At 53.9% G+C, this 23,077-nt stretch overlaps 1 protein-coding gene across 1 annotated transcript in view; it reads right to left on the reverse strand.

The window, feature by feature from the left end:
* Positions 1–23,077, reverse strand: part of ADPRHL1 (ADP-ribosylhydrolase like 1) — a 50,622-nt gene that overhangs the window by 21,575 nt on the left and 5,970 nt on the right. Inside the window, exons 2-7 of the mRNA XM_054447072.2 lie at positions 22,316–22,480; positions 13,265–13,390; positions 8,527–8,667; positions 4,727–4,854; positions 3,418–3,550; positions 2,014–2,167 (exon numbers count right to left, since the gene is read on the reverse strand). Of these exons, the coding sequence (XP_054303047.2) occupies positions 2,014–2,167; positions 3,418–3,550; positions 4,727–4,854; positions 8,527–8,667; positions 13,265–13,390; positions 22,316–22,480 (847 nt within the window). The remainder of the gene's footprint in view (positions 1–2,013; positions 2,168–3,417; positions 3,551–4,726; positions 4,855–8,526; positions 8,668–13,264; positions 13,391–22,315; positions 22,481–23,077) is intronic.

Consider the following 23,077-nt stretch of genomic DNA (forward strand, 5'->3'; position numbering starts at 1 on the left):
TACCTCCCCCCGACACTCCTACCCCAGGGACACGCCTATCCCCAGGACAGACCCACCCCCGGGACACGCCTACCTCCGGGACACCACTAACCCGGGGAAAGGCCTACCCCCGGGACACACCTACCCGCGGGACTCATCCACCATTGGGACACCCCTACCCCCAGGACACGCCTACCCCCAGACAACCCTACCCCCGGGACACGCCCATCCCCGGGACACGCCCACCCCCAGGACACTTCTACCCCGGGACACACCCACCCCCAGGACACCCCTACCCACCCCCCCGGGGACACGCCCATCCCCGGGATACGCCCACCCCCAGGACACCTCTACCCCTGGGACACGCCTACCCCCGGGACACACCTACCCGGGGGACTCACCCACCATTGGGACACCCCTACCCCCAGGACACGCCTACCCCCAGACAACCCTACCCCCAGGACACGCTCATCCCCGGGACATGGACACCCCCGGGACACCCCTACCAGGGGCACGCCCACCCCCGGGACACGCCCACCCCCGGGACACGCCCACCCCCAGGACACCTCTACCCCCGGCACACGCCCACCTCCAGGACCCCACCCCCACCCCCCCGGGGACACACCCATCCGCGGGATACACCCATCCCCGGGATATGCCCACCCCCAGGACACCTCTACCCCTAGGACACGCCCACCCCCGGGACACGCCTATCCCCGGGACATCCCTACCCCCGGGACACGCCTGCTCCTTGCACTGAATGAATGCAGGGGCCTGGAAGTGGCTGGCAGGGCTGGTCCGGGAAGCCTGGACCCAACGCGCCTGGGAGTTGGGAGTCTGTGGCCCCTACCTGTGAAGTCCGCCAGCCTCTCTTGCCAGTCCACTCACACAGGAATCCTAAGTGGGAGCTAAAGACGTCACCACTTTCCCCTTTCAAATCATCCCATAGAAGAAGACGACAAAGCCTGTAGGGTTAGGGCTTGTATTTTGGATGCCCGCAGAGATTCCAACCAACCAGGCTTTCTGCCCCGCCGCCTCCTCTCCCTGAGGCTGGGGCTTCCCCTGGGATTCCGACTCTGCCCAGAGGCGAGCCCTTTAATGAAATCACAACAAAAAGAGAGGCCCTAGCCAAGCAGCCAAGCACAGCGGTAAACATCAGTCAACTGCTGTTTTATTCACACCAGATGCTGCATGGAAAAATCACGTCCAAATTTATTTTAAACAAGAGCAAGTGATCTCTTTTCCAAGACTCTCTGAGAGAGAACCTCATCGCAGGGACAGCGCTTCCTTGTCAGCGAGCCCGGCGGGGCAGGCGCGGAAGGGAAAGGCCTTCTCTGCATTTGGACCTGGCCCACTAAGGCAGACCACAGAGACACGCTGGAGCTGGCAGGAGGCCATTTATGTTCTGGTTTTCTCCGTGAGTTGTTTCAAAATGGGATTGATCTTAAAATCTAGTGTGATTAAAAAGGTGGGTGGGGTTAAGAGCAATGCTGCTATATGTGTCCCGTAGGCCCCAGTGTGGACTGTTTCTCTGTCCACGAACACACGACCCACTGTGGACATGGGAGGGTGGGGGGTGGAGGGAGGCGGTGCATTGGCCCTCACGGGGAAACGCACGCCTGGAGGCAGAGGCAGGATGGAGGGTCTGCAGCGGGGGGCCTGCTGGAGGCCACCACCGCAGTTAGTGTTGTTGAAGTGAGTGAGTAAACAGCATTAGCTCTGCGACAGAATAAAATACACTGCCTGTCCAGGAGACTGCGGGTGAGTGCCACGCATGGAGGTCCAAGTGCGGCAAATCCACGCAGTGTCAACGTTGATGGTGGAGGACGGAAAATATTCTCGCAGGACAAACAATGTATTTTATGCAACAGTTAGGATTCTGAAATTGGAAATAGAGAGTTAGATGTGGCCAGTCAGGCATAGACTGCAGTGGAGCCTCACAGAGACACCCTCACCCAGGGGGCTGCGAGAGGACACTGTGGGCCCCGGGGTGGAATCGGCTTTCTAGGGGGAAAGTGGCAGAAACGCCTTTACTTCTCCTCTGTGGACAGGCGGTAGAGAGCCGCGCCCAGGTCCTCCAGCTTCTCCTTGTCCTCCAGGTCCTGGTACAAGCCTTTGGGAACGAGGTCCAGGCCATACAGCAACCCGAACAGGCAGCCTGCAATGGTGCCCGTGGCCGCGCTCTCCCCTGAAACGCAAAGGCAGCAGTCGCAGTGGGCTCCACCTGACCAGGGTCTCCGCAAGACCCCCTGGGGCTGGCCACCCCTAAGGTGGGCCAAACCCCAATTCTGCTGGGGGCAGCTGATAAAAGGGACAGGCAGGCTGGCGCGGTGGCTTATGCCTGTCATCCCAGCTACACAGGAGGCTGAGACGGGAGATTCTCTTGAACCCGGGAGGCAGAGGTGGCAGTGAGCCGAGATTGCCTCTCTGCACTCCAGCCCGAGTGACAGAGTGAGATCCTGTCTCAAAAAAAAAAAAAACCCAAAAACAAATGGGAGGGGGAAAGGCGCTTCCCTTCTCCCTCCCTGGAGCAGGCATCTGTGTGAAGCAGTGTTTCAGCACCAACAGTCAGTGAGGCGCCAGGACGGTGCAGAAGGACGGCGGAGGGAGGGGAGCCCGAGGCCGCATGGTCCCACCCTTGAGCTGGGGTCATGGAGGAAATCCCTCCAGGGGCTGAGCCAGCTCTGTGCAGAGGCTTCCTGACCAAACGGGGCCACATTTGTGTTTTCCCAGCTCATGTCTGTGGTCAAGCTCAGCTCCAAGCCTCACTGAAGGGAGGCAATTTCAGCCAGTCTCACAGAACCATAACAGCTGCTCCCACAAGGCACCAGGTTGACCTTACGGGTAGGAGCTGCCTGGAGCTGCCACAGCCACTCTGCTGGGCTTCCTCCTCTCCCCCCACGGACAGAGATGGCCAGGGCGGCACACAGCCAGCACGGATGGAGCAGGATGCGAGCCCAGGACCTAACTCCAGGCCGCAGTCTGCGACTTTGCACAGAGGCTGCAGAGCAAAGGACAAGATGACGGTGACCTTGGAACAGAACCCTGTGAAGGTGGCTAGCCTGAGGCAGCAGTGGCAAGGGCAGGAGGCTCCACACCCCCACACCCCACCTCCCCACACCCCACCTACTCCAAGGCTGCACTGCCCTCCAGGCTCGTGGACCAGGTGAGAGACTCTTGGTCTGCTGGAGCTCACAGCAGGCACCTGCAGCCGCACCTGTATCCTGTAATGTCCTCACAGGAGCACGCTTAGGTCAGCAGATGTACCCTGGAGCCTGTGCCCTCCCAAAGCGGGTTCCAGAAAGGAAGAGACGGACGCACATGCTGGAGCTCAGGAGGTGGCCCCTGAATGCCTGCAGTCCTAGGACACTCCGAGGGGGTGCTTCAGGAGAAGGGCACTACCCTCCAGGAAGCCACGGCCATTAAGGAACATCTTACCTCCATGAAACATGGCCCGGTGACACAGCTCAGTCCAGCTGTTTCCTGCTGCAAGGAGGGCGTCGTAGGCTATCATGGGGGCGTCATGGCCTCGTCTTCCCCCTCGACCTTCTGAGCTCCACTTCCTGTAGGTCTGACAAGAGAGCCGTGGGTCAGGGACATGTGCCCAAGTGGAGCCACTTCTGGGTACATTACAGCACAAGCTTTCTAGGCCCCTCCTAGTGAACTGCCATTCCATCCATCCACGTTTTCTGGGCCCCTCCTAGTGAACTGCCATTCCATCCATCCACCCTTTTCTTTTTGAGATGGAATCTGGCTCTGTCCCCCAGGCTGGAGTGCAATGATGCAATCTCAGTTCACTGCAACCTCTGCCTCCCAGGTTCAAGCGATTCTCCTGCCTCAGCCTCCTGAGTAGTTGGGATTACAGGCGCACACCAGCACACTTGGCTAATTTTTTGTATTTTTAGTAGAGATGGGGTTAGTCACCCACCCCACCCATCCATTCACCCATCCATTCATCTATCCACCCATCCACCCACCCATTCATTCACCCTCCACTCATCCATCCACCCATCCATTCATCCATTCACCCACCCATTTATCAACCCATCCATTCACCCACCCTTCCACCACCCACCCACCCACCCATCCATATACCCACCCACCCATCAATTCACCCATCCACTCATCCATCCACCCACCCATTCATCCATTCACCCACCCATTCATCCATCCACCCATCCATTCATCCATTCACCCTCCCATTTACCTACCCATTAATTCACCCACCCTTCCACCACCCACCCACCCATCCATATACCCACTCACCCATTCACCCATCTACTCATCCATCCACCCACCCACCCACCCAGCCATCTCACCCATTCACCCATCCACACATCCATTCACCTATCCACCGACCCATCCACTCATCCATCTACCCATCCATTCATCCATTTATCCACACATTTACCTACCCATCCATTCACCCACCCTTCTACCTACCTTCCCTTCCATCCACCTACCCAACCACCCATCCATATACCCACCCACCCCCCCATGCACCCATCCATTCACCTGTCCACTCGTTCATCCACCCATCTATTCATCCATTCACCCACCCATTTACCTACCCATCCATTCACGCACCCTTTCACCCACCCGCCCTTCCATCCACCCACCCATCATCCAAAATCCATCCATCCATCCACCCATCCACCTACCCACCCACCCATCCATCCACTTGCTATGCACTTATTGAGCAACACTGGTGTGCCAGACATTGCCCCAGTGCCAGGACAAGGCTTACCTTTTCCCTCTCTTCTGCGTCATAATTGTCAGGGAAGATGGCTTTATTTTCTGAGTCTTTACTGATTTTCCTCTCCTCCAAATAAAATTGCCATTTAGCTTCAAAGTAAAACCAGTGCTCCTGGTATTCTAAACATAAAGAACAGGGTGAGCTGAATACAATGGCATCCATGGAGTGGGGCGGAGGGCCCTGGGGCGGGTGCAGGGAGTGGGGGGTGGGGAGGGTAGGGGTGTGTGTGTGGGGGGGGTGGGGAAGTGGTGATGTCCCCTTTACCCAGCTGCAGGCATGTGGAGAAGCCGAGCACCTGTCCTGGAGTAAACAACTGAGCGACTGTCCAGAATTACCAACATGCTGACGTTTGTAGCTGCTTTTTTTCTTTCTTTTTTTTTTTCTTGAGACGAAGTCTCCCTCTTGTCCCCCAGGCTGGAGTGCAGTGGCGCGATCTCGGCTCACTGCAACCTCCGCCTCCCGAGTTCAAGCGATTCTCCTGCCTCAGCCTCCTGAGTAGCTGGGATTACAGGCGCCCACCACCACACCCGGCTAATTTTTGTATTTTTAGTAGAGACGGGGTTTTACCATGTTGGTCAGGCTGATCTCAAACTCCTGACCTCAGGTGATCCACCTGCCTCGGCCTCCCAAAGTGTTGGGATTACGGGCATGAGCCACCGCGCCCGGCCTCTTCTTTCTTTCTTTCTTTCTTTTTTTTTTTTTTTTTTTTTTTTGAGACGGAGTCTCTCTCTGTTGCCCAGGCTGGAGTGCAGTGGCACCATCTTGGCTCACTGCAACTTCCGCTTCCGGGGTTCAAGCGATTCTCCTGCCTCAGCCTCCTGAGTAGCTGCGACTACAGGCACTCACCACCACGCCCAGCTAATTTTTGTATTTTTAGTAGAGATGGGGTTTCACCATATTGGCCGGGCTGGTCTCAAATTCCTGACCTCAAGTGATCCTCCCACCTCGGCTTCCCAAAGTGCTGGGATTACAGGCATGAGCCACGGCGCCCAGCCTTTAGCTGCTTTGAAAGGACAGCAAGCAAGATGGAGATGGGGCAAAAGCATTCTCGTTACATTGTTGCATTAGCCCTGTGCCTGCAGAGCACGGCGGGGCACGTTTCATTACTCCTAACTGAAATCCAAGCCCTGAATGCTCTAGGGACTTCTTGGAGGTCATCTGGCCAAGAGGACGCTGACTCAGAAAGGAGTCTGAACCTGCAGCTACACACCCTACAGACCACAGGGAATTGCCTTCCCCGCCGTAGAGCCAGGAGGCGTGCAGCTGCCCAGACCCAGGCCCCCGGCCCTCCTGCCTGCCTTACGGTGAGCACCCCTGCCCGCCACACCCCACCTCCTGCTCCCTGGCACTGCGGGAGCCACAGAGGGCGGGAGCTGTGCAGGCCGCTGGTGGCTGTCAGGCTCAAGGGACACGTGTGCCGATCACATGCGGTGACAGAGCACAGATCCTGTCTGCCTGGCCGTGGTTGGAGAGCTCAGGGTGCTGGAGAGCAGAGCTGGAGGGCTGCAGTGGGGAGGCCACGCTCCTGCCACAGAGCTCCAGGCCACAGGGAGGCCAGCAGGGCCCTGGACTGGGCCCTGGACGAGGCTCACAGGCGCCCGCGACTCACAGGCCCTCCGAAACCCTGGGCCAACTTGATTTCACACAAGGAAAAGTCCAGCCCCTCAGGGTCTTGTTCAGCGACATGGAATTGGAAGTGAAAGACGCAAAAGTAAGAGGGCGGCGGCCACAGAGCATCCCAGAACCCGCGGGGCCCGAGACTCAGGGTGGAGCGTCCGTGAACCCACAGGGCCCGAGACTCCGGGTGGAGCGTCAACATGGACCTGGGCACAGACTCAAAGCACTGCCTCTCACCCGAGTCAGCCGGGGTTGGCCAATTCGGAAACAGACGTCCAAACACAAAAGCAGGGAGCTAATTTGTGAACTGTCCTCACTGCGGAGGGGCTGTGTCAGGTGGGCCAGTCAGAAGCCCAGAGCAGTGTTTCCGGAGGGTGTCTACGGGACTTAACGTTCTCTGGATGATTTTAGATGCTCTGTTAAAAAGGTTTCTGTGTCAAGGGAATTCATAAAACTCTGGGTTAAACAAATTTGAAATTACATAGATTTATTTGGAGGATTGTTTCTCAGAGCTTTAAACTGGTATCTGTGCATTTCAAATCCCTAAGAGAAAGAATAAAGCTTTCCGAAGAACAGTCGGAAACATTCCATGAATACAAAGGGGAGGAGGTTTTGCTGGTCAGATACTTCCAACTGTTCTTCAGAAAATGCTTTGAGGAAAACCGTTTTGAATACCAGAGTTCTGGGAGAACATTCGTTAATATACTGTGAATTCAGTAATGGCGTGGCCCCATGCCTGACTGCTCACCTGTTTCTAAGGTGGGTCAGGGCAACTCTCCTGGGGTTAGGGAGATGACTTAGCCCCTGGCTACAGACAACAACCTCAGCTGGAAAGAACCCGGCAGCACTGGCTTAGCCATCTCCCACCGCTCCCACACCAAGCAGTAAGAGAGATGAAACCACTGGAAATAAAGTGTGCTGTGGCCTGCCAGGTGTGCTCAGCAGTCACACTTCCTGAGGACGGCCAGGCCACGGGGAGCACAGAGCAGCAACTCAAGGAGGTACCGACTGTGTGTGGACGCTGACTTTTTTGCTCCCATCAGCACAGGCCTGGTGGCTGAGCAGCCCCTGAGCCACGTCCAGGCAGGTATCCATGCCTGCACCCCCGTGGAAAGCTGTGCACCAGACCCCCACAAGGCATTTCAGAACATGCGCCTGTGCCTTGCAGGGGAAATAAAGGGATTCACTGGTTTTTCTGTTTCTAGAAGACTTCAGACCAGGCAAGGTGGCTCACGCCTGGAATCCCAGCACTTGGGAGGCCAAGGCGGGCGGATCACTTGAAGTCAGGGTGACCTGGTGAAACCCTGTCTCTACTAAAAATACAAAAAACTAGCTAGGCGTGCTGGCGGGCGCCTGTAATCCCAGCTACTCGGGAGGCTGAGGCAGGAGAATTGCTTGAACCTGGGAGGTGGAGGTCGCAGTGAGCTGAGATTGCATCATTGCACTCCAGCCTGGGTGATGAGCCAGATTCCATCCCCCCCAAAAAAAATCAAGACTTCAGCCTGAGGCTGTTTTGAAAAATAAGCAAACCTGATCCTACATTCAAATCCTCCCTCTCCTTCTCCAGGACACACTGGATACATTATTTCCAATTTCCTCAACCATGCAAGGACGCCAAAGGCTGCATGAAGCTGCCTGTGCTCCCCCTGCCGCCCCCTCCCCTCTTAGACGGCACCTCCTGTGAGGTGGAAGAATCTTCCGGAACCGTCACGGATTTCCTAGTCCCATACCTGCTCTCCCTGCCTCTGGCCAGCCTCATGGGGCTCCTGAGGGAAGGGCCCAGCCCTGAGCTCGCCTAAACCGGCAGAAGCAGAGTTTTTCCAGGGGGCAGCACGGGTCCCACTCACATCCCAAAGGCTGCCAGTCGCTTGGTGCCGCGGGCTGGGGTGGACGGGGACGGGTGGACCTGCTGGAGGCAAATGCCCCCGGCAGGCTCAGGTCTCTCTGAGGCTCTGGATGGGGAGGCAAAGCCTCCCAGGTCAGGGAAGAGGCAGACTGGTCAGGAGCAGCATGGGGCCCGCCTTGCGAGGCCAGCTCTGTTCACATGGCCCGGACAGGGCCCTCCCAGTTCCATCTAAGAGCGAAAGTGCCTTGAAGTATTTGGGGGCCCATGGAGGGGCTGGATCTGTCCAGATCTGCTCTGAGTGCGGCCTGGGGCCAGGGGAGCGGCTCACCTGCCGTGTGCCGGATGGTCTTCTTGCAGTACTCTTCTGCCAGCGGCACCGCCCGCAGCATGTCTCTCCCCCACTGGACCAGCGGCTTTCCTTGTGCGGCGAACGACACAAACAGGGCCGTGCACAGGGAGCCCAGGAAGCCTGGAGGGCGGGGAAGAGAGAGGGGCACCATCACCTGGGCCGCCCGCCACGCTGCGTGGGACCCCCGAAGAAGGGTTTGCTCGTTTTCCGTCTTTCCCATGTTCAGGTGCACAGTTCGGTGGCATTAACCACGTTCACACTGTGGACATTCTCCATCCTCTCTGGAACTCCCCATCTTCCCAAACCGTAGCTCTGTCCCCACTCCACTCACCCCACTGCCCTCCCCAGGCTCTGGCCTCCCCCAGTCGACTTTTCTGTCTCCGGATGTGACCGCTCTGGGTGCTTGATCCTCGTGGAACCACCCACGATTTGTCCCTTTGTGGCGGGCGTGTTCCACTCAGGACGCATCCTCAGGTTCACTCGCGTGGCTCGCCACGGCTTCCCTTCCTCTCCGTGGCTGAATCGCATTCCGTGCGTGGACGAACGCATTTTGATTGCCCGTCATCTGTGTGTGGATGCATGAGCTGCCTCCACCTTTGGCTATTGGGAACACCGCCTCACGTAGACCGTTAGCATCCGTGGCCGGGGATTATCAGTTAACGAGACTGCGCAGGAGGAAGGCTGAGGTGGGGGCTCTCCTGACTCGAGAGCAACCCCACAGAGTTCTGGGTCCGTTGTGCACACTCAGGCGTTTCCTGTGCGGGGCCGACTCATGCACGCTGCTGGTGCTTGGGGCTTTTCTCGCCTGACTTCTGGGCGTGCATTAGCAGCCGGCAAGCTCATCAGCACAGACAAGCTCAGAGCTCATCTTATAGGCACCGTCTCCCTTATTTTCTTTGGTATGTCAAATTTTACAACTGTTTACTGAAAAAGAAATGCATGTGAGTATATATATATATTTAATAAAACACGGCTAAGGAATAAATTAAGTCCGGGAGGCCTGTCCTGGTCCATCTTCCAGGGCTGTGGGGAAAGATGGGACAGCGGCTTCTGGGGTACTGAGCTCACCCCGCAGTCCACACAGCCAGCCCTGCACCTCATGGAGCAGGTGGCACTGGGTGCGCAGCTCTCAGGGAACAGGGCCACGTCTGGCCCCGCCACGCTCCCATCCACCGTTGCACTGGCCTCATTCCGCTAGTGTGCAAACCATCAGACAGGAGCTCGGAAGAGACTGATCTGAATTACAATGATCCTGGCCATAACGAGGCTAACAATGCCCAGGGCTGGCAGGACAGTCCTGGAAATCCCGTGGTCACCGTCCGGGTGGAGACAGCCCTGGAGAGGCTGCCTCTTCCAAAGACATGAGCTCTCTCCTTTCACTGCCAGCTATCGTGGGGACCGCAGCCACCGTGGGTCAGTAGTGGCAGGAGGCGAAGTGACGGCCACGGTACTCGTGATGTAGTTTCAGAGATGCAGTCGTGTGGGAGGACTGGTGACGGCTGTGGTACTCGTGATTTAGCACCAGAGATGCAGTCACACAGAAGGACCAGTGACAGCCGTGGTGACAGTACCAGTAGCAGCAGCAACAATGGTGGTGGTACTCGTGACGGTCGCAGTGGGAACAGTGTGGTGCCAGTGACTGCAGCAGTGGTTGTACTAGTGACGGTATCATGTGGAGGAACTGGTGATATCAGTGGTGACAGGACCAGTGGCAGCAGCCATAGTGGTGATGGCTGTACTGGTGATAAAAGCAGAGTGGTGATAAAAGGCGTGGGTGGCACTAGTGGCGGGGGTGGCAGTGGCACTAGTGGTGGGGGTGGCAGTGGCACTAGTGGTGGGGGTGGCAGTGGCACTAGTGGTGGCGGTGGCAGTGTTGCTAGCGACAGCAGCAGTAGGGATGGTGCGGTGTTGCTGATGGGAGCAGCCGTGGCGGTGGCAGTAGTTACAGTGTAAGTGGCTGTCCAGGGGAGCAGTGACCCCTGTTGCCGAGCCCTCGCCCCACTGGGCACTGCTCCCAGCGTGTCATCTGCCACTCAGTCCTCACGACAGCCTGTGAAGGACATGGCGATCACCCCTCTTGTGGACGAGGTGTGTGGGGCTGAGAGGTTGTGTTGCTGTTTTGGAGCCATGTTAGCTTCAAGAAGGGTCGGTTCTGCTGTGGACCCTGTGGGTGTGTGTGAGGCCCACACCCACCTAGGAAAGGGGCGAGCCTGCTGTCACGGCGCCGTTGGCCAGAGGCAGGCTCTGGGGTGGGTGCCGTGTGCGTTCTGATATCCCACTTCTCTGTACACCGGGGCTGTGACACCGCCCTGCCGGGGCTGTTGTGGGGAAAAGATGACCCTAAGCCCAGGCTGGGCCCACGGTGAACGGCCACTCAACACGGCTGCTACATGGAGCATGGTTGCCCACGACACGCCATGCAGAGACGGGCCGTGGAGACAGGCTGCAGAGACGCTTTCCAGCGGCTGTCGGGCCACTCTTGAAGGCACTAATCAGGGCCTCCCTTGGCCTGGCGGGAGGGCTGCAGTAGCAAGAGTCCATGAATCGTTCCCAAGCCCAGGGCTCTGGGCCGTTCCTGAGCCCGCCTACGGCTCTGCCTCCACACAGGGTGGCTGCAGCTCTGGGCTCGTGGGAGCACGCAACGCACACTGTAACACGAACTGTGGTTCTTGCTGCCAGAGGTGGTTTGAAAATGGAAAAGGGAGTAGAGTTAAAAAGCCCTTTGAAGTGTCATTTCATAAAATCAAACCCTTAAAACATTTTTGGTCATTATCACAGAAATATATAAATTATTCTTCTATTAAACATGTGAAATGATTTTTTTTTTTTTTTGAGACGGAGTCTGATTCTGTCGCCCAGGCTGGAGTGCAGTGGTGTGATCTTGGCTCACTGCAACTGCCTCCCAGGTTCAAGTGATTCTCCTGCCTCAGTCTCCTGAGTAGCTGGGATTACAGGCACGCACCACCATGCCCAGCTAATTTTTGTATTTTTTAGTAGAGACGAGGTTTCACCATGGTGGCCAGGCTGGTCTTGAACGCCTGACCTCAGGTGATCCGCCTGCCTTGGCCTCCCAAAGTGCTGGGATTACAGGCATGAGCCACTGCGCCTTGCAGTGAAACAATTTTTAAAATATGAGCAGGAAATACATTAGCAAATGTTTTAGAAATTTAAATTATTAACAGATTCTTGTGCTCATTACATTGTTTTCAAATGTCCAACTTTTTTTTTGTTTTTGAGATAGGGCCTCGCCCTTTCGCCCAGGCTGGAGTGCAATGGCGCAAACACAGCTCACTGCAGCCCCAACATCCTGGGCTCAGGCGATCTTCCTGCATCAGTAGCTGGAACCACAGGTGCGTGCCATCACGCCCGGCTAATTTTTAATTTTTTTGTAGAGATGGAGTCTCCCCGTGTTGCCCAGGCTGGTCTCGTACTCCTGGGCTCAAGCGATCCTCCTGCCTCTGCCTCCCAAAGTGCTGGGATCACAGGTGTGAGCCGCTGCACCTGCACCTGGCAAATGCCCAACATTTTCAGGTCTGAAGGTTTTAATTTTTAATTTGCGTCCGGTTGTACCACTCAGCTAGCAGGAGTCCAGCACTGCTCCCTCCTACATTTTAACGAGTTACCAAAGTTGCCTGTGAGTCCACTGCTTAGACCATCCGTCCCCAGGGTAGTGAAGCACCTGCCTGCTTTGCTGCAGACTCGGTGGGGTTGGGACGGCCAGGCCGGCAGAGCTGCGTGTTGATCGAAGGCCAGTTGCTCACTGCTGTTCTCAGGGAGGGGTGGGCGGCTCTGCCCTCCTCGTTGGGATGCCGGTCACAGCAGATACCAAAAGGTAATCTTGAACGAGGCTAGCGTGTCTGTTGGATGTGCGTGGGACTGGGCGGTGCCAGGACTAAGGACCAATTGCTGGTCAGGAGTTTTGAGTCCTTTTTGCTTTTCTTAAATGGAAGCCAACCGAGCCTCCTCCTCATTACCTTTCAGAGTCAGGCCTAGAGTCAGGCGCTACCGCAGCCACCCCAGCCTGGCCTCTCAGAGGCCTGCCCTCCACAGGACGGGCTGGGAACGGGGACAAACCCCAGTGAGCAGCTGGCCACCTGGCACAGACCACAAGGACGGAAGTGCCGTGTTAAGGGGGCGACATGATCCAACCCGCGTCACCCTCACACAGCCCGATTTGTGGGTGTGATTCACATGTGGCAGTCGCCCCGTTACAGGTGAGAAACCTGTGGCCCGGGGTGTGGAGCCGCTTCCGTGGTTCCCGTGGTCCCCTTGGCTCCCTTGGCCGGCGGGTGGTGGGGCCAACCCAGGGCACAGCAGGAAAATGCAGGAAATATTGTACGAACCCTGGTTCCCGGCGTCACCCCAATCCCACCTGCACCCAGGCACTGGTGCCTTTCTTTGTCTTTTGTTCTGACACAAATGATACCAAAACCACTGAGAATTCTTTGCCTCGCACAGTTTCTTCAACATCACCACGCTTATCGCTAGTCCTGCTTTGGGGCTGAAAACAGGCCGTAAGCAAAACAGATTAAAAAATAAGCCAACTCCCTCAACAAATCAAAAAATCGATGTGATCCCATGAGATTTCCAGCCCAGTGTCCCGGGCAGGGCACCCTCACAGCAGGCAGCCGGCAGGGGCAGGGTCAGCTTCTGTCTCCTTTAAGCAGACATGCAGATGGTGGCAGCTCCAGGCCCCCGCCCCCCGCCCCACACTTACCTGTGGGATGGTTGTGGGTCATCCGGCCGCACTCCACGCTGACCTCGATGAGGGTCTCCAGGCGCTCAGGCTTCCAGTACCGCAGGCCAATGCACATGGCCTTGGTGGCCGCTCCAAACCCTGAGCCTGTGTGGAGAAGGAAGAGCTGGTTTTAGACTTCTGCTCCAACAATTCCACCCCTGACAATCTAGCTTTCATGAATAATTTTAAAAGTACAAAAATTTGTGTAATAACACGTTCATCAGAGTGTGGTTCAAATGAGCGAGCCATGTGCCTGCAGCAGAAAGGAGATGGGGCGAATTCGGTTGCATCCACGTGTCGGGTGTTACTTAGTCACTAAAAACAGAACGTTTGATGGCCTGGAGATATGCTCGTGATATGCAGCATGCTTTCAACGAGATGTTTTCTCTGTAAAAACAGCTTCATTGAGTTGTAACTACATACAACAAACTAGGCATAATGAAACATGCACGACCCTAAGATTTTTATATCGGTGTACCCCGGGACCCAGCACCCACACGTAGAGTGAACATAGGTGTACCCCAGGACCCAGCATCCACACGTAGAGTGAACACAGGTGTACCCCATGACTCAGCACCCAGGCGCAGGGTGAACACAGGTGTACCCCGGGACCCAGCACCCAGGCGCAGGGTGAACATAGGTGTACCCCGGGACCCAGCATCCACACGTAGAGTGAACACAGGTGTACCCCATGACTCAGCACCCAGGCGCAGGGTGAACATAGGTGTACCCCGGGACCCAGCACCCAGGCGCAGGGTGAACATAGGTGTACCCCGGGACCCAGCATCCACAGGTAGAGTGAACACAGGTGTACCCCATGACTCAGCACCCAGGCGCAGGGTGAACACAGGTGTACCCCGGGACCCAGCACCCAGGCGCAGGGTGAACATAGGTGTACCCCAGGACCCAGCAACCATGTGTAGGGTGAACATAGGTGTACCCCGGGACCCAGCACCCACACGTACAGTGAACATAGGTGTACCCCAGGACCCAGCACCCAGGCGCAGGGTGAACACAGGTGTACCCCGGGACCCAGCACCCAGGCGCAGGGTGAACATAGGTGTACCCCGGGACCCAGCACCCACACGTACAGTGAACATAGGTGTACCCCGGGACCCAGCACCCACACGTACAGTGAACATAGGTGTACCCCAGGACCCAGCACCCAGGTGCAGGGTGAACACAGGTGTACCCCGGGACCCAGCACCCAGGCGCAGGGTGAACATAGGTGTACCCCAGGACCCAGCAACCATGTGTAGGGTGAACATAGGTGTACCCTGGGACCCAGCACCCAGGCGCAGGGTGAACATAGGTGTACCCCAGGACCCAGCAACCATGTGTAGGGTGAACATAGGTGTACCCCGGGACCCAGCACCCAGGCGCAGGGTGAACATAGGTGTACCCCGGGACCCAGCATCTACGCGTAGAGTGAACATAGGTGTACCCCGGGACCCAGCACCCACATGTAGAGTGAACATAGGTGTACCCCATGACCCAGCACCCAGGCACAGGGTGAACACAGGTGTACCCCGGGACCCAGCACCCACACGTAGAGTGAACACAGATGTACCCCAGGACCCAGCACCCACACATAGAGTGAACACAGATGTACCCCAGGACCCAGCACCCACACGTAGAGTGAACACAGGTGTACCCCGGGACCCAGCACCCACACGTAGAGTGAACATAGGTGTACCCCAGGACCCAGCACCCAGGCACAGGGTGAACACAGATGTGTACCCCGGGACCCAGCACCCATGCGTAGGGTGAACATAGGTGTACCCCGTGACCCAGCACCCACACGTAGAGAAAAAACAGGTGTACCCCAGGACTCAGCACCCAGGCGCAGGGTGAACACAGATGTACCCCATGACCCAGCACCCAGGCGCAGGGTGAATACCTCTGTTGCCCCTGAAGCCGCCAGTGCCCTCTGCAATCTGTCCTCCTGCCTCTCCCAAGCCCCACTGCTGCAACCGTTCGTGTTACTCGGCATGTTCCAGGCCCCGTGTAAACGGAATCATGGAGAACGTGCCGTGCTTTCCGCCTGGCTTCTGTCACTCCTTATAACTGCTCTGAGAAGCGCCCACGTTGTTGAGGATCAATAGTGATTCCTTTTTATGGCTGAATAGCTCCCCCTTGCATTGATCTGCCATGACTGTTCTATCTGCTGACCTGCAGTTTGGGCTGTGTCCAGTCTGGGGCTCTGAGCGTGAGGCACCAGATCCTGGTGTGGACAGAGGCTCTCTTCTCTTGGGCGAATGCTGGGGCAGAGCCTCCAGATCACGTGGTGATGAATGTTTAACTTTTTTGTTTGTTTGAGATGGAGTCTTGCTCTATGGCCCAGGCTGGAGTGCAGCAGCCTAATCTTAGCTCACTACACCTCCACCTGCCAGGTTCAAGCAGTTCTCCTGCCTCAGCCTCCTGAGTAGCTGGGATTACAGGCACGCGTCACCATGCCTGACTAGTTTTTGTATTTTTAGCAGAGATGAAGTTTCACCTTGTTGGCCAGGCTGGTCTTGAACTCCTGACCTCAGGTGATCAGCCTGCCTTGGCCTCCCAAAGTGCTGGGATTACAGGCATGAGCCACTATGCCTGGCAGAATGTTTAACTTTTAAAGAAACTGCCAAATGGGTTTCCAGAGTCAGAGTGGTAAAACCATTTGATGTCCCTCCAGCAGATCTTCCACAGCCCTGACAGCACTTGCTACATTTTAAAAAATTTTAGCCATTCTGGTAGGTATGTAATGGTATCTCATTGTGATTTTATTTGCATTTTTCTAATGACGGAAGATGTTGAGCATGATTTTGTGCTTATTGGACACCCACATATCTTCTTTGGAGAAGTTTTGCCCATGTTTTATTCTTTTAAAAAATTTTTATAGTTGGGCGCGGTGGCTCATGCCTGTAATCCCAGCACTTTGGGAGGCCAAGGCAGGTGGATCACCTGAAGTCAGGAATTTGAGACCAGCCTGGCCAACATAGTGAAACCCCTGTCTCTACTAAAAACACAAAAATTAAGTGGCATGGTGGCACGCGCCTGTAGTCCCAGCTACTCTGGAGGCTGAGGCAGGAGAATCGCTTGAACCCAGGAGGTAGAGGTTGCAGTGAGCTGAGATTGCGCCACTGGGTGACAGAGTGAGACTCCATCTCAAAAAAAAAAATTTCTTTTTTGTAATAGAGATGGCGTCTCAGTATGTTGCTCAGGCTGGTCTGGAACTCCTGGGTCTAAGTGATCCTCCTGGCTTGGTCTTCCAAAGTGCTGGGATTACAGGTGTGAGCCACCACACCTGGCCCTTTTGCTCATTTTTATATGGGGTTGCTTGCTTTCTTCTTATTAAGTTGGAAGAGTTCTTTATGCATTCTGGATTCACATCCTTATTAGATATCTGCTTTGCAAATATTTTCTCCCAGCTTTGACCTGGCTTTTCATTCATTAAACAGAGTTTCCTGGAGAGCAGAAAAATGAATTTGGGAAGCATTCCTCTTCTTCAATCTTTTGGAAGAGTTATGTACAATTTATATTATTTCTTACTCAATTGTTTGGTAAATACCCTGTGAAGGCATCAGGGACTGAAATTATCTTTCCTTTTTTTTTTTTTTGAGATGGAGTCTCACTCTGACTCTGTTGCCTAGGCTGGAGTGCAATGGCACAATCTCGGCTCACTGCAACCTCCACCTCCCGGGTTCAAGTGATTCTTGTGCCTCAGCCTCCTGAATAGCTGGGACTACAGGTGTGCGCCACCACGCCCAGCTAAGTTTTGTATTTTTAGTAGAGGAGAGGTCTCACCATTTTGGCCAGGCTGGTCTCAAACTCCTGACCTCAGGTGATCCGCCCGCCTTGGCCTCCCAAAGTGCTGGGATCACGGGTGTGAGCCACCGTGCCCAGCCTGGGCCTACAGCTTTCTTTGTCATTTTTTTTTTTTTTCCTGAGACGGAGTCTTGCTCTGTCGCCAGGCTGGAGTGCAGTGATGTGATCTCGGCTCACTGCAACATCTGCCTCCTGGATTCAAGCAGTTCTCCTGCCTCGGCCTCCTGAGTAGCTTGGATTACAGGTGCCTGCCACCATGCCTGGCTAATTTTTGTATTTTTAGTAGAGACAGGGTTTTGCCATGTTGGCCAGGCTGGTCTTGAACACCTGACCTCAGGTGATCTACCTGCCTTGGCCTCCTAAAGTGCTGGGATTACAGGTGTGAGCCACCGTGCCTGGCCTTGTAATTTCTTCCATAAGATGTAATACTATTTAGATGACCTTTCTCCTCTTGAGTGACCTCTGTCTTTCAAAAAAATTTGTCCTTTTAATCTAAGTTGTTAAATGTATTGGCATAAAATTGTTAATAATATTCCCTTATTTTCCCCTTAATTTCCATAGACTCTGGTGATTTTATTCCTCTCATTGTTCATACTGACGATTTGTCTTTCTCTTTTTTCCACATCAGTCTAGCTAGAGGATTATCAATTGTTTTGATCTCCTGAAAGAACCAGCTTTTGGTTTTATTAATTTGCTCTACTCTTTTCCTGTTTTCAATCATTGATTTTCACGCTGATCTTCACTATTTTATTTCTTCTGCTTTCTTTTGGTTTAGTTTGCTATGAGTTTTCTGGTTTTAAAACATGAAAATGGAAGCCAATGGTTGGAGACCTTCATGTTGAAATCACTGCCTATAACTGTGGGTTTCTCTAGTTCTCTTTGCAGCATTGTCAGTTTTTGCTTCATATATTCTGAAGATCTGTTATTAGGTACAGAGACATCTAGGTTTGTTATGTCCCCCTGATGAACTGATCCATTTACTAGGATGAAATTACCTTCTTGATTCTTGGGAATATTCTTTGCTCCAAAATTTACTGTATGTGTTACTAATACAGTAACTCCAGCTTTCTTTTGATTAGTGTTAGTGTGATATATTTTTCCATCTTTTTTTTTTTTTAGATGGAGTCTCACTCTGTGGCCGAGGCTGGAGTGCAGTGGCGCAATCTCAGCTCACTGCAACCTCCGCCTCCTGGGTTCAAGCAATTCTCCTGCCTTAGCCTCCCAAGTAGCTGTGATTACAGGGGCCTGACACCACGCCCAGCTAATTTTTGTATTTTTAGTAGAGACAGCATTTCACTATGTTGGCCAGGCTGGTCTCGAACTCCTGACCTCAAGTGATCCGCCTGCCTCGGCCTCCCAAAGTGCTGGGATCACAGGAGTGAGCCACTGCACCTGGTCTATTTTTCCATCTTTTTTAGAACCTTTAATCTATTTACGTCTTTATATTTAAAGTGTTACTCAAGTGCAACAGGAGGTTTTTTGTTTGTTTGCTTGTTTTTAGTGTATTCCTTGGCTGGGCATGGTGGCTCACACCTGTAATCCCAGCATTTCAGGAGGCCAAGGTGGGCGGATCACTTGAGGCCAGGAGTTTGAGACCAGCCTGGCCAACATGGCAAAACCTTGTCACTACTAAAAATACAAAAATTAGCCAGGTGTGGTGGTGGGCGCCTGTAGTCCCAGCTACTTGGGAGGTGGAGGCAGGAGAATCAGCTGAACCTGGGAGGTGGAGGTTGCAGTGAGCCAAAATTGTACCACTGCACTCCAGCCTGGGTGACAGAGCAAGACTCCATCTCAAAATTTAAAAGTTATTTCTTATAAGCAGCACATAGTTGGGGGCTGGGACCTGCTTCTTTATCTAATGTGACAACTTCTTACTGTTATTGGGGGTCTTCATACCATTGGCATTTGACGTCATTATTATTATCTTCTTTGTTTTCTACTTGTACTGTCTAGTATTTGTCCCTCCTTCCCCCTTTTCTGCCTTTTTTGGGTTAAATGTTTCTGAAAGGATTCAGTTTTATCTCCTTTGCTGGCTTACTATCGCTAACTCTTCCGTGATTTCAGCGGTGGCTTTTGGGTTCGTGGTGTCCGTCTGCAGCTCCTTACAGGCTGTGGGATGACACCGCGGCATACATGGTGTGGGAGCCTCACCGTCATCGGCTTCCATCTCTCCCCTGCTAGCCTTCATGCTATTGTTGTACATTCTACTTATATTTTATAAACCATACCGTTCATTATTATTTTTAAGTCAATTATCTTTTAAAGATATTTAAATAACATGTTTTAAAATCTTACACATTTCCCCGTACAGTTACCATTTCTGTAACACTCTATCCCGCTGTGTGGGTCTGTGTCTCTATCATGCCATGTCCCGCCGCGTGGGTCCGTGTCTCTGTCACGCTCTGCCCCGCGCGTGGGCCCGTGTCTCTGTCACGCTCTGCCCCGCGCGTGGGTCCGTGTCTCTGTCACGCTCTGCCCCGCGCGTGGGTCCGTGTCTCTGTCACGCTCTGCCCCGCCGTGTGGGTCTGTGTCTCTGTCCTGCCGCGTGGGTCCGTGTCTCTATCACGCTTTATTCCACCGCATGGGTCCATGTCTCTATCACTCTGTGTCCTGCCGCGTGGGTCCGTGTTTATCACGCTGTGTCCCACCACGCGGGTCCAGGTCTCTATCACACTCTGTCCCCACCCTGCGCGTGAGTCTGTGTCTCTATCACGCGTTATTCCACCGTGCTGGTCCGTGTCTCTGTCACGCTGTGTCCCGCCGCGCGGGTCCGTGTCTCCATCACGCTCTGTCCCCACCCTGCGCCTGGGTCTGTGTCTCCATCACGCTGTGTCCCGCCGCGCGGGTCCGTGTCTCCATCACGCTCTGTCCCCACCCTGCGCGTGAGTCTGTGTCTCTATCACGCTGTGTCCCGCCGCGCGGGTCTCTGCATCCAGTGCGGTTTTCCTCCTGTCTGAATGACTTCCATTAGCATTTCTTGTTACATGACTCTGTGGGTGATGAATTCTTTCAGCTTTTGTTTGTCTGAAAAAGGCTATTTTGCCTTCATTTCTGAAAGATATTTTTTTCAGGGTGTAGAATTCTAACAGGCCAGGCATGGTGGCTTACACCTGTAATCTCGGCATTTTGGGAGGCTAAGACAGAAGGGTTGTTGAGGCCCAGGAGTTCAAGACCAGTCAGGGCAACAAAGTGAGATCCTATCTCTACAAAAAATAAGAAAAACAGGCGAGCGTGTTGGCACACATCTGTTGCCCCATCTATGTGGGAGGCTGAGGCAGGTGGATTGCTTGAGCCCAAGAGGCTGAGGCTGCAGTGAGCCATGATTGTGGCACTGCGCTCTAGCCTGGGTGACAGAGCAAGGCCCTGCATCACTCCCAGAAGGAATGCTAGGTTGAAGTGTTGTTTTTTTTTAGTAGCTTAATGATGTGGCTCCACCGTCTTCTCACTCACATTGCTCTGACAAGGCATCTGCTGTCATCGTTACTGTTGCTTCTCTGTGTGTGATGTGTGTCTTTCTTCTCCGGCCTTCAAGATTTTTCTTGAGTATTACTTTAGAGCAATCTAACTACTGTGTGCCTTGGTGTCATTTTCTTCATGTTTCTTGTGCTTGGAATTGATTTTCTTGTATCTGTGAGTTTATAGTTTTCATCAAATTTGGAACAATTTTGATGACTATTTCTCCAAGTATTTGTGTTGCTTTTGTTCTCCTCTGTGCTGAGGATGCAGACACAGGCATCAGACTGCCTGAGGCCGCCTGCAGGTTGCTGGTGCTCCCTTCATCCTTGGATTCTTTCTCTTTGTATGTCTCACTTTGGATAGTTTCTGCTGCTTGCCTGCAAGTCTGTTAACCTTTTCTTGGAAATGTCTGATCTGCTGTTGGTCTCAGCCAATGTATTTTAAAACGAGACATGGTTTTTATTTCTAGAAATGTGATTTGGATCTTTTAAAAAATGCCTTTCATGTCTCTACTTAACTTTTTGAACACATGGAGTATCTGGCATTTTATGTCCTTGTCTGAGAATTCTGACACCTGTGTCAGGCCTTGTCAGTTTTGGACTTATTGATTTTCCTTGTCAGGAACTGGATTCTCCTGATTCTTTGCATGCCTCATATGCTGTTGAGTCCTGGATATTTTTATATTCCTATAACTATTCTTGACCTTTGTCTTGGGATACAGTTAATTTACTTGAAAATAGTTTGATCTTTCTGGGTTTTGCTTTTAGGATTTAAGTCTTGGCTAGGTGTGGTGGCTCCTGCCTGTAATCTCAGCACTTGGAGACTGAGGTGGGCAGATCGCTTGAGCTCAGGAGTTCAAGACCAGCCTGGGCAACATGGTGAAACCCCTTGTCTACAAAAAAAAAAAAAAACAACAACAACCAAAACATTAACTGGGTGTAGTGGAATGCACCTGTGATTCCAGCCACTCAGGAGGCTAAGGTGGGAGGATTGCTTGAGTCTGGGAGGTCAAGGCTGCAGTGAGTCATGACTGCACCACTGCACTCCAGCCTGGGTGATGGAGTGAGACCCTGTCTACAAAAAAATAAAAATAAATGATTAAAAAAAAATATAAAGCTTCGCTGGGCATGGTGGCTCACGCCTGTAATCCCACCACTTTGGGAGGCCAAGGCAGGTAGATCACCTGAGGTCAGGAGTTCGAGACCAGCCTAAGCAACATGGTGAAACCCCATCCTTACTAAAATACAAAATTAGCAGGGCATGGTGGTGGGCATCTGTAATCCCAGCTACTTGGGAGGCTGAGACAGGAGAATTTCCTGAACCCAGGAGGCGGAGGTTGCAGTGAGCCGAGATCGCGCCACTGCACTCCAGCCTAGATGACAGAGCAAGACTCCATCTCAAAAAAAAAAAAATATTTAAAGCGTGCTTTTCAATAGATACCATTAAGAAAACAAAAAGGCAAGGCATGCAATGGGAGAAAATATTTATAATATATAGAGCTGACAAAGGAGGGGCCCCCGCCTGTGTTCCTTAAACAGATGCCCGTGCTGGCTGGGCTGACCAGGAGGGGCCCCCGCCCATATTCCTTAAACAGACGCCCACACTAGCTAGGCTGACCAGGAGGGGCCCCCACCCGACAAAGGGACTCTAGGCAGGGGCCTCACTGAAGCCACCTGGAGATGCTGGGGGTTAGTGGAAGACAGATGATTAGGACCGTAGGGTCCCCAGTAGGGTGGCTTTAGGGGGAGAGGAGAGGATTTCCCTGACCTTTTTCGTTGAACGGCGTGTGCCAGGCGAGGAGGTAGTTATTGGGCTTCAGCTGAGCACAGCCTTCAATGGTAGCTGGGTCTGGCCGGCGTTCTGGAAGCTTCTCAATGATTTCCACATAGCACCTCACCATCTCCCGGTACAGATCATCCAGGCACCAGTAGTCTGCAGAAGAAAGGGAGGGCAGACATCAGAGCCAGCTGTGGTGTGAGCTGTGGCCTCCCTCCCGCGGGGTGGGGCACCAGTAGTCTGGGGAAGAAAGGGAGGGCAGACACTGCAAGCTCCGCCTCCCAGGTTCACTCCATTCTCCTGCCTCAGCCTCCTGAGTAGCTGGGACTACAGGCGCCCACCACCACGCCTCGCTAATTTTTTTGTATTTTTAGTAGAGACGGGGTTTCACCATGTTAGCCAGGATGGTCTCGATCTCCTGACCTCATGATCCGCCCGCCTTGGCCTCCCAAAGTGCTGGGATTACAGGCATGAGCCACCACGCCCAGCCCCACCGTGCTCCTTTTCTAATGGTTCTATCTATGTGGCCACAAACAGAACCGAAACCGGCCTACTCCATGGGCTAGTGACGCCGACGGTGGAGGCAGATGTGCCCAGCTCCGGCTCCTTCTTCTCTTGCCGGAAACCCAGGTGCTGCAGGGACAGCTGCCACCAAGCAGCATCCCCAGCCCCACAAGCAGTGTTCTGGAAACAAGGGTGGGCTCGAGGCCCTGAAAGACCCTGGGGCATCAGGGCGAAGGAGCTGGACACAGC

Source organism: Pongo pygmaeus, chromosome 14 (genome assembly GCF_028885625.2).
Source record: "Pongo pygmaeus isolate AG05252 chromosome 14, NHGRI_mPonPyg2-v2.0_pri, whole genome shotgun sequence".
Taxonomy (NCBI): domain Eukaryota; kingdom Metazoa; phylum Chordata; class Mammalia; order Primates; family Hominidae; genus Pongo; species Pongo pygmaeus.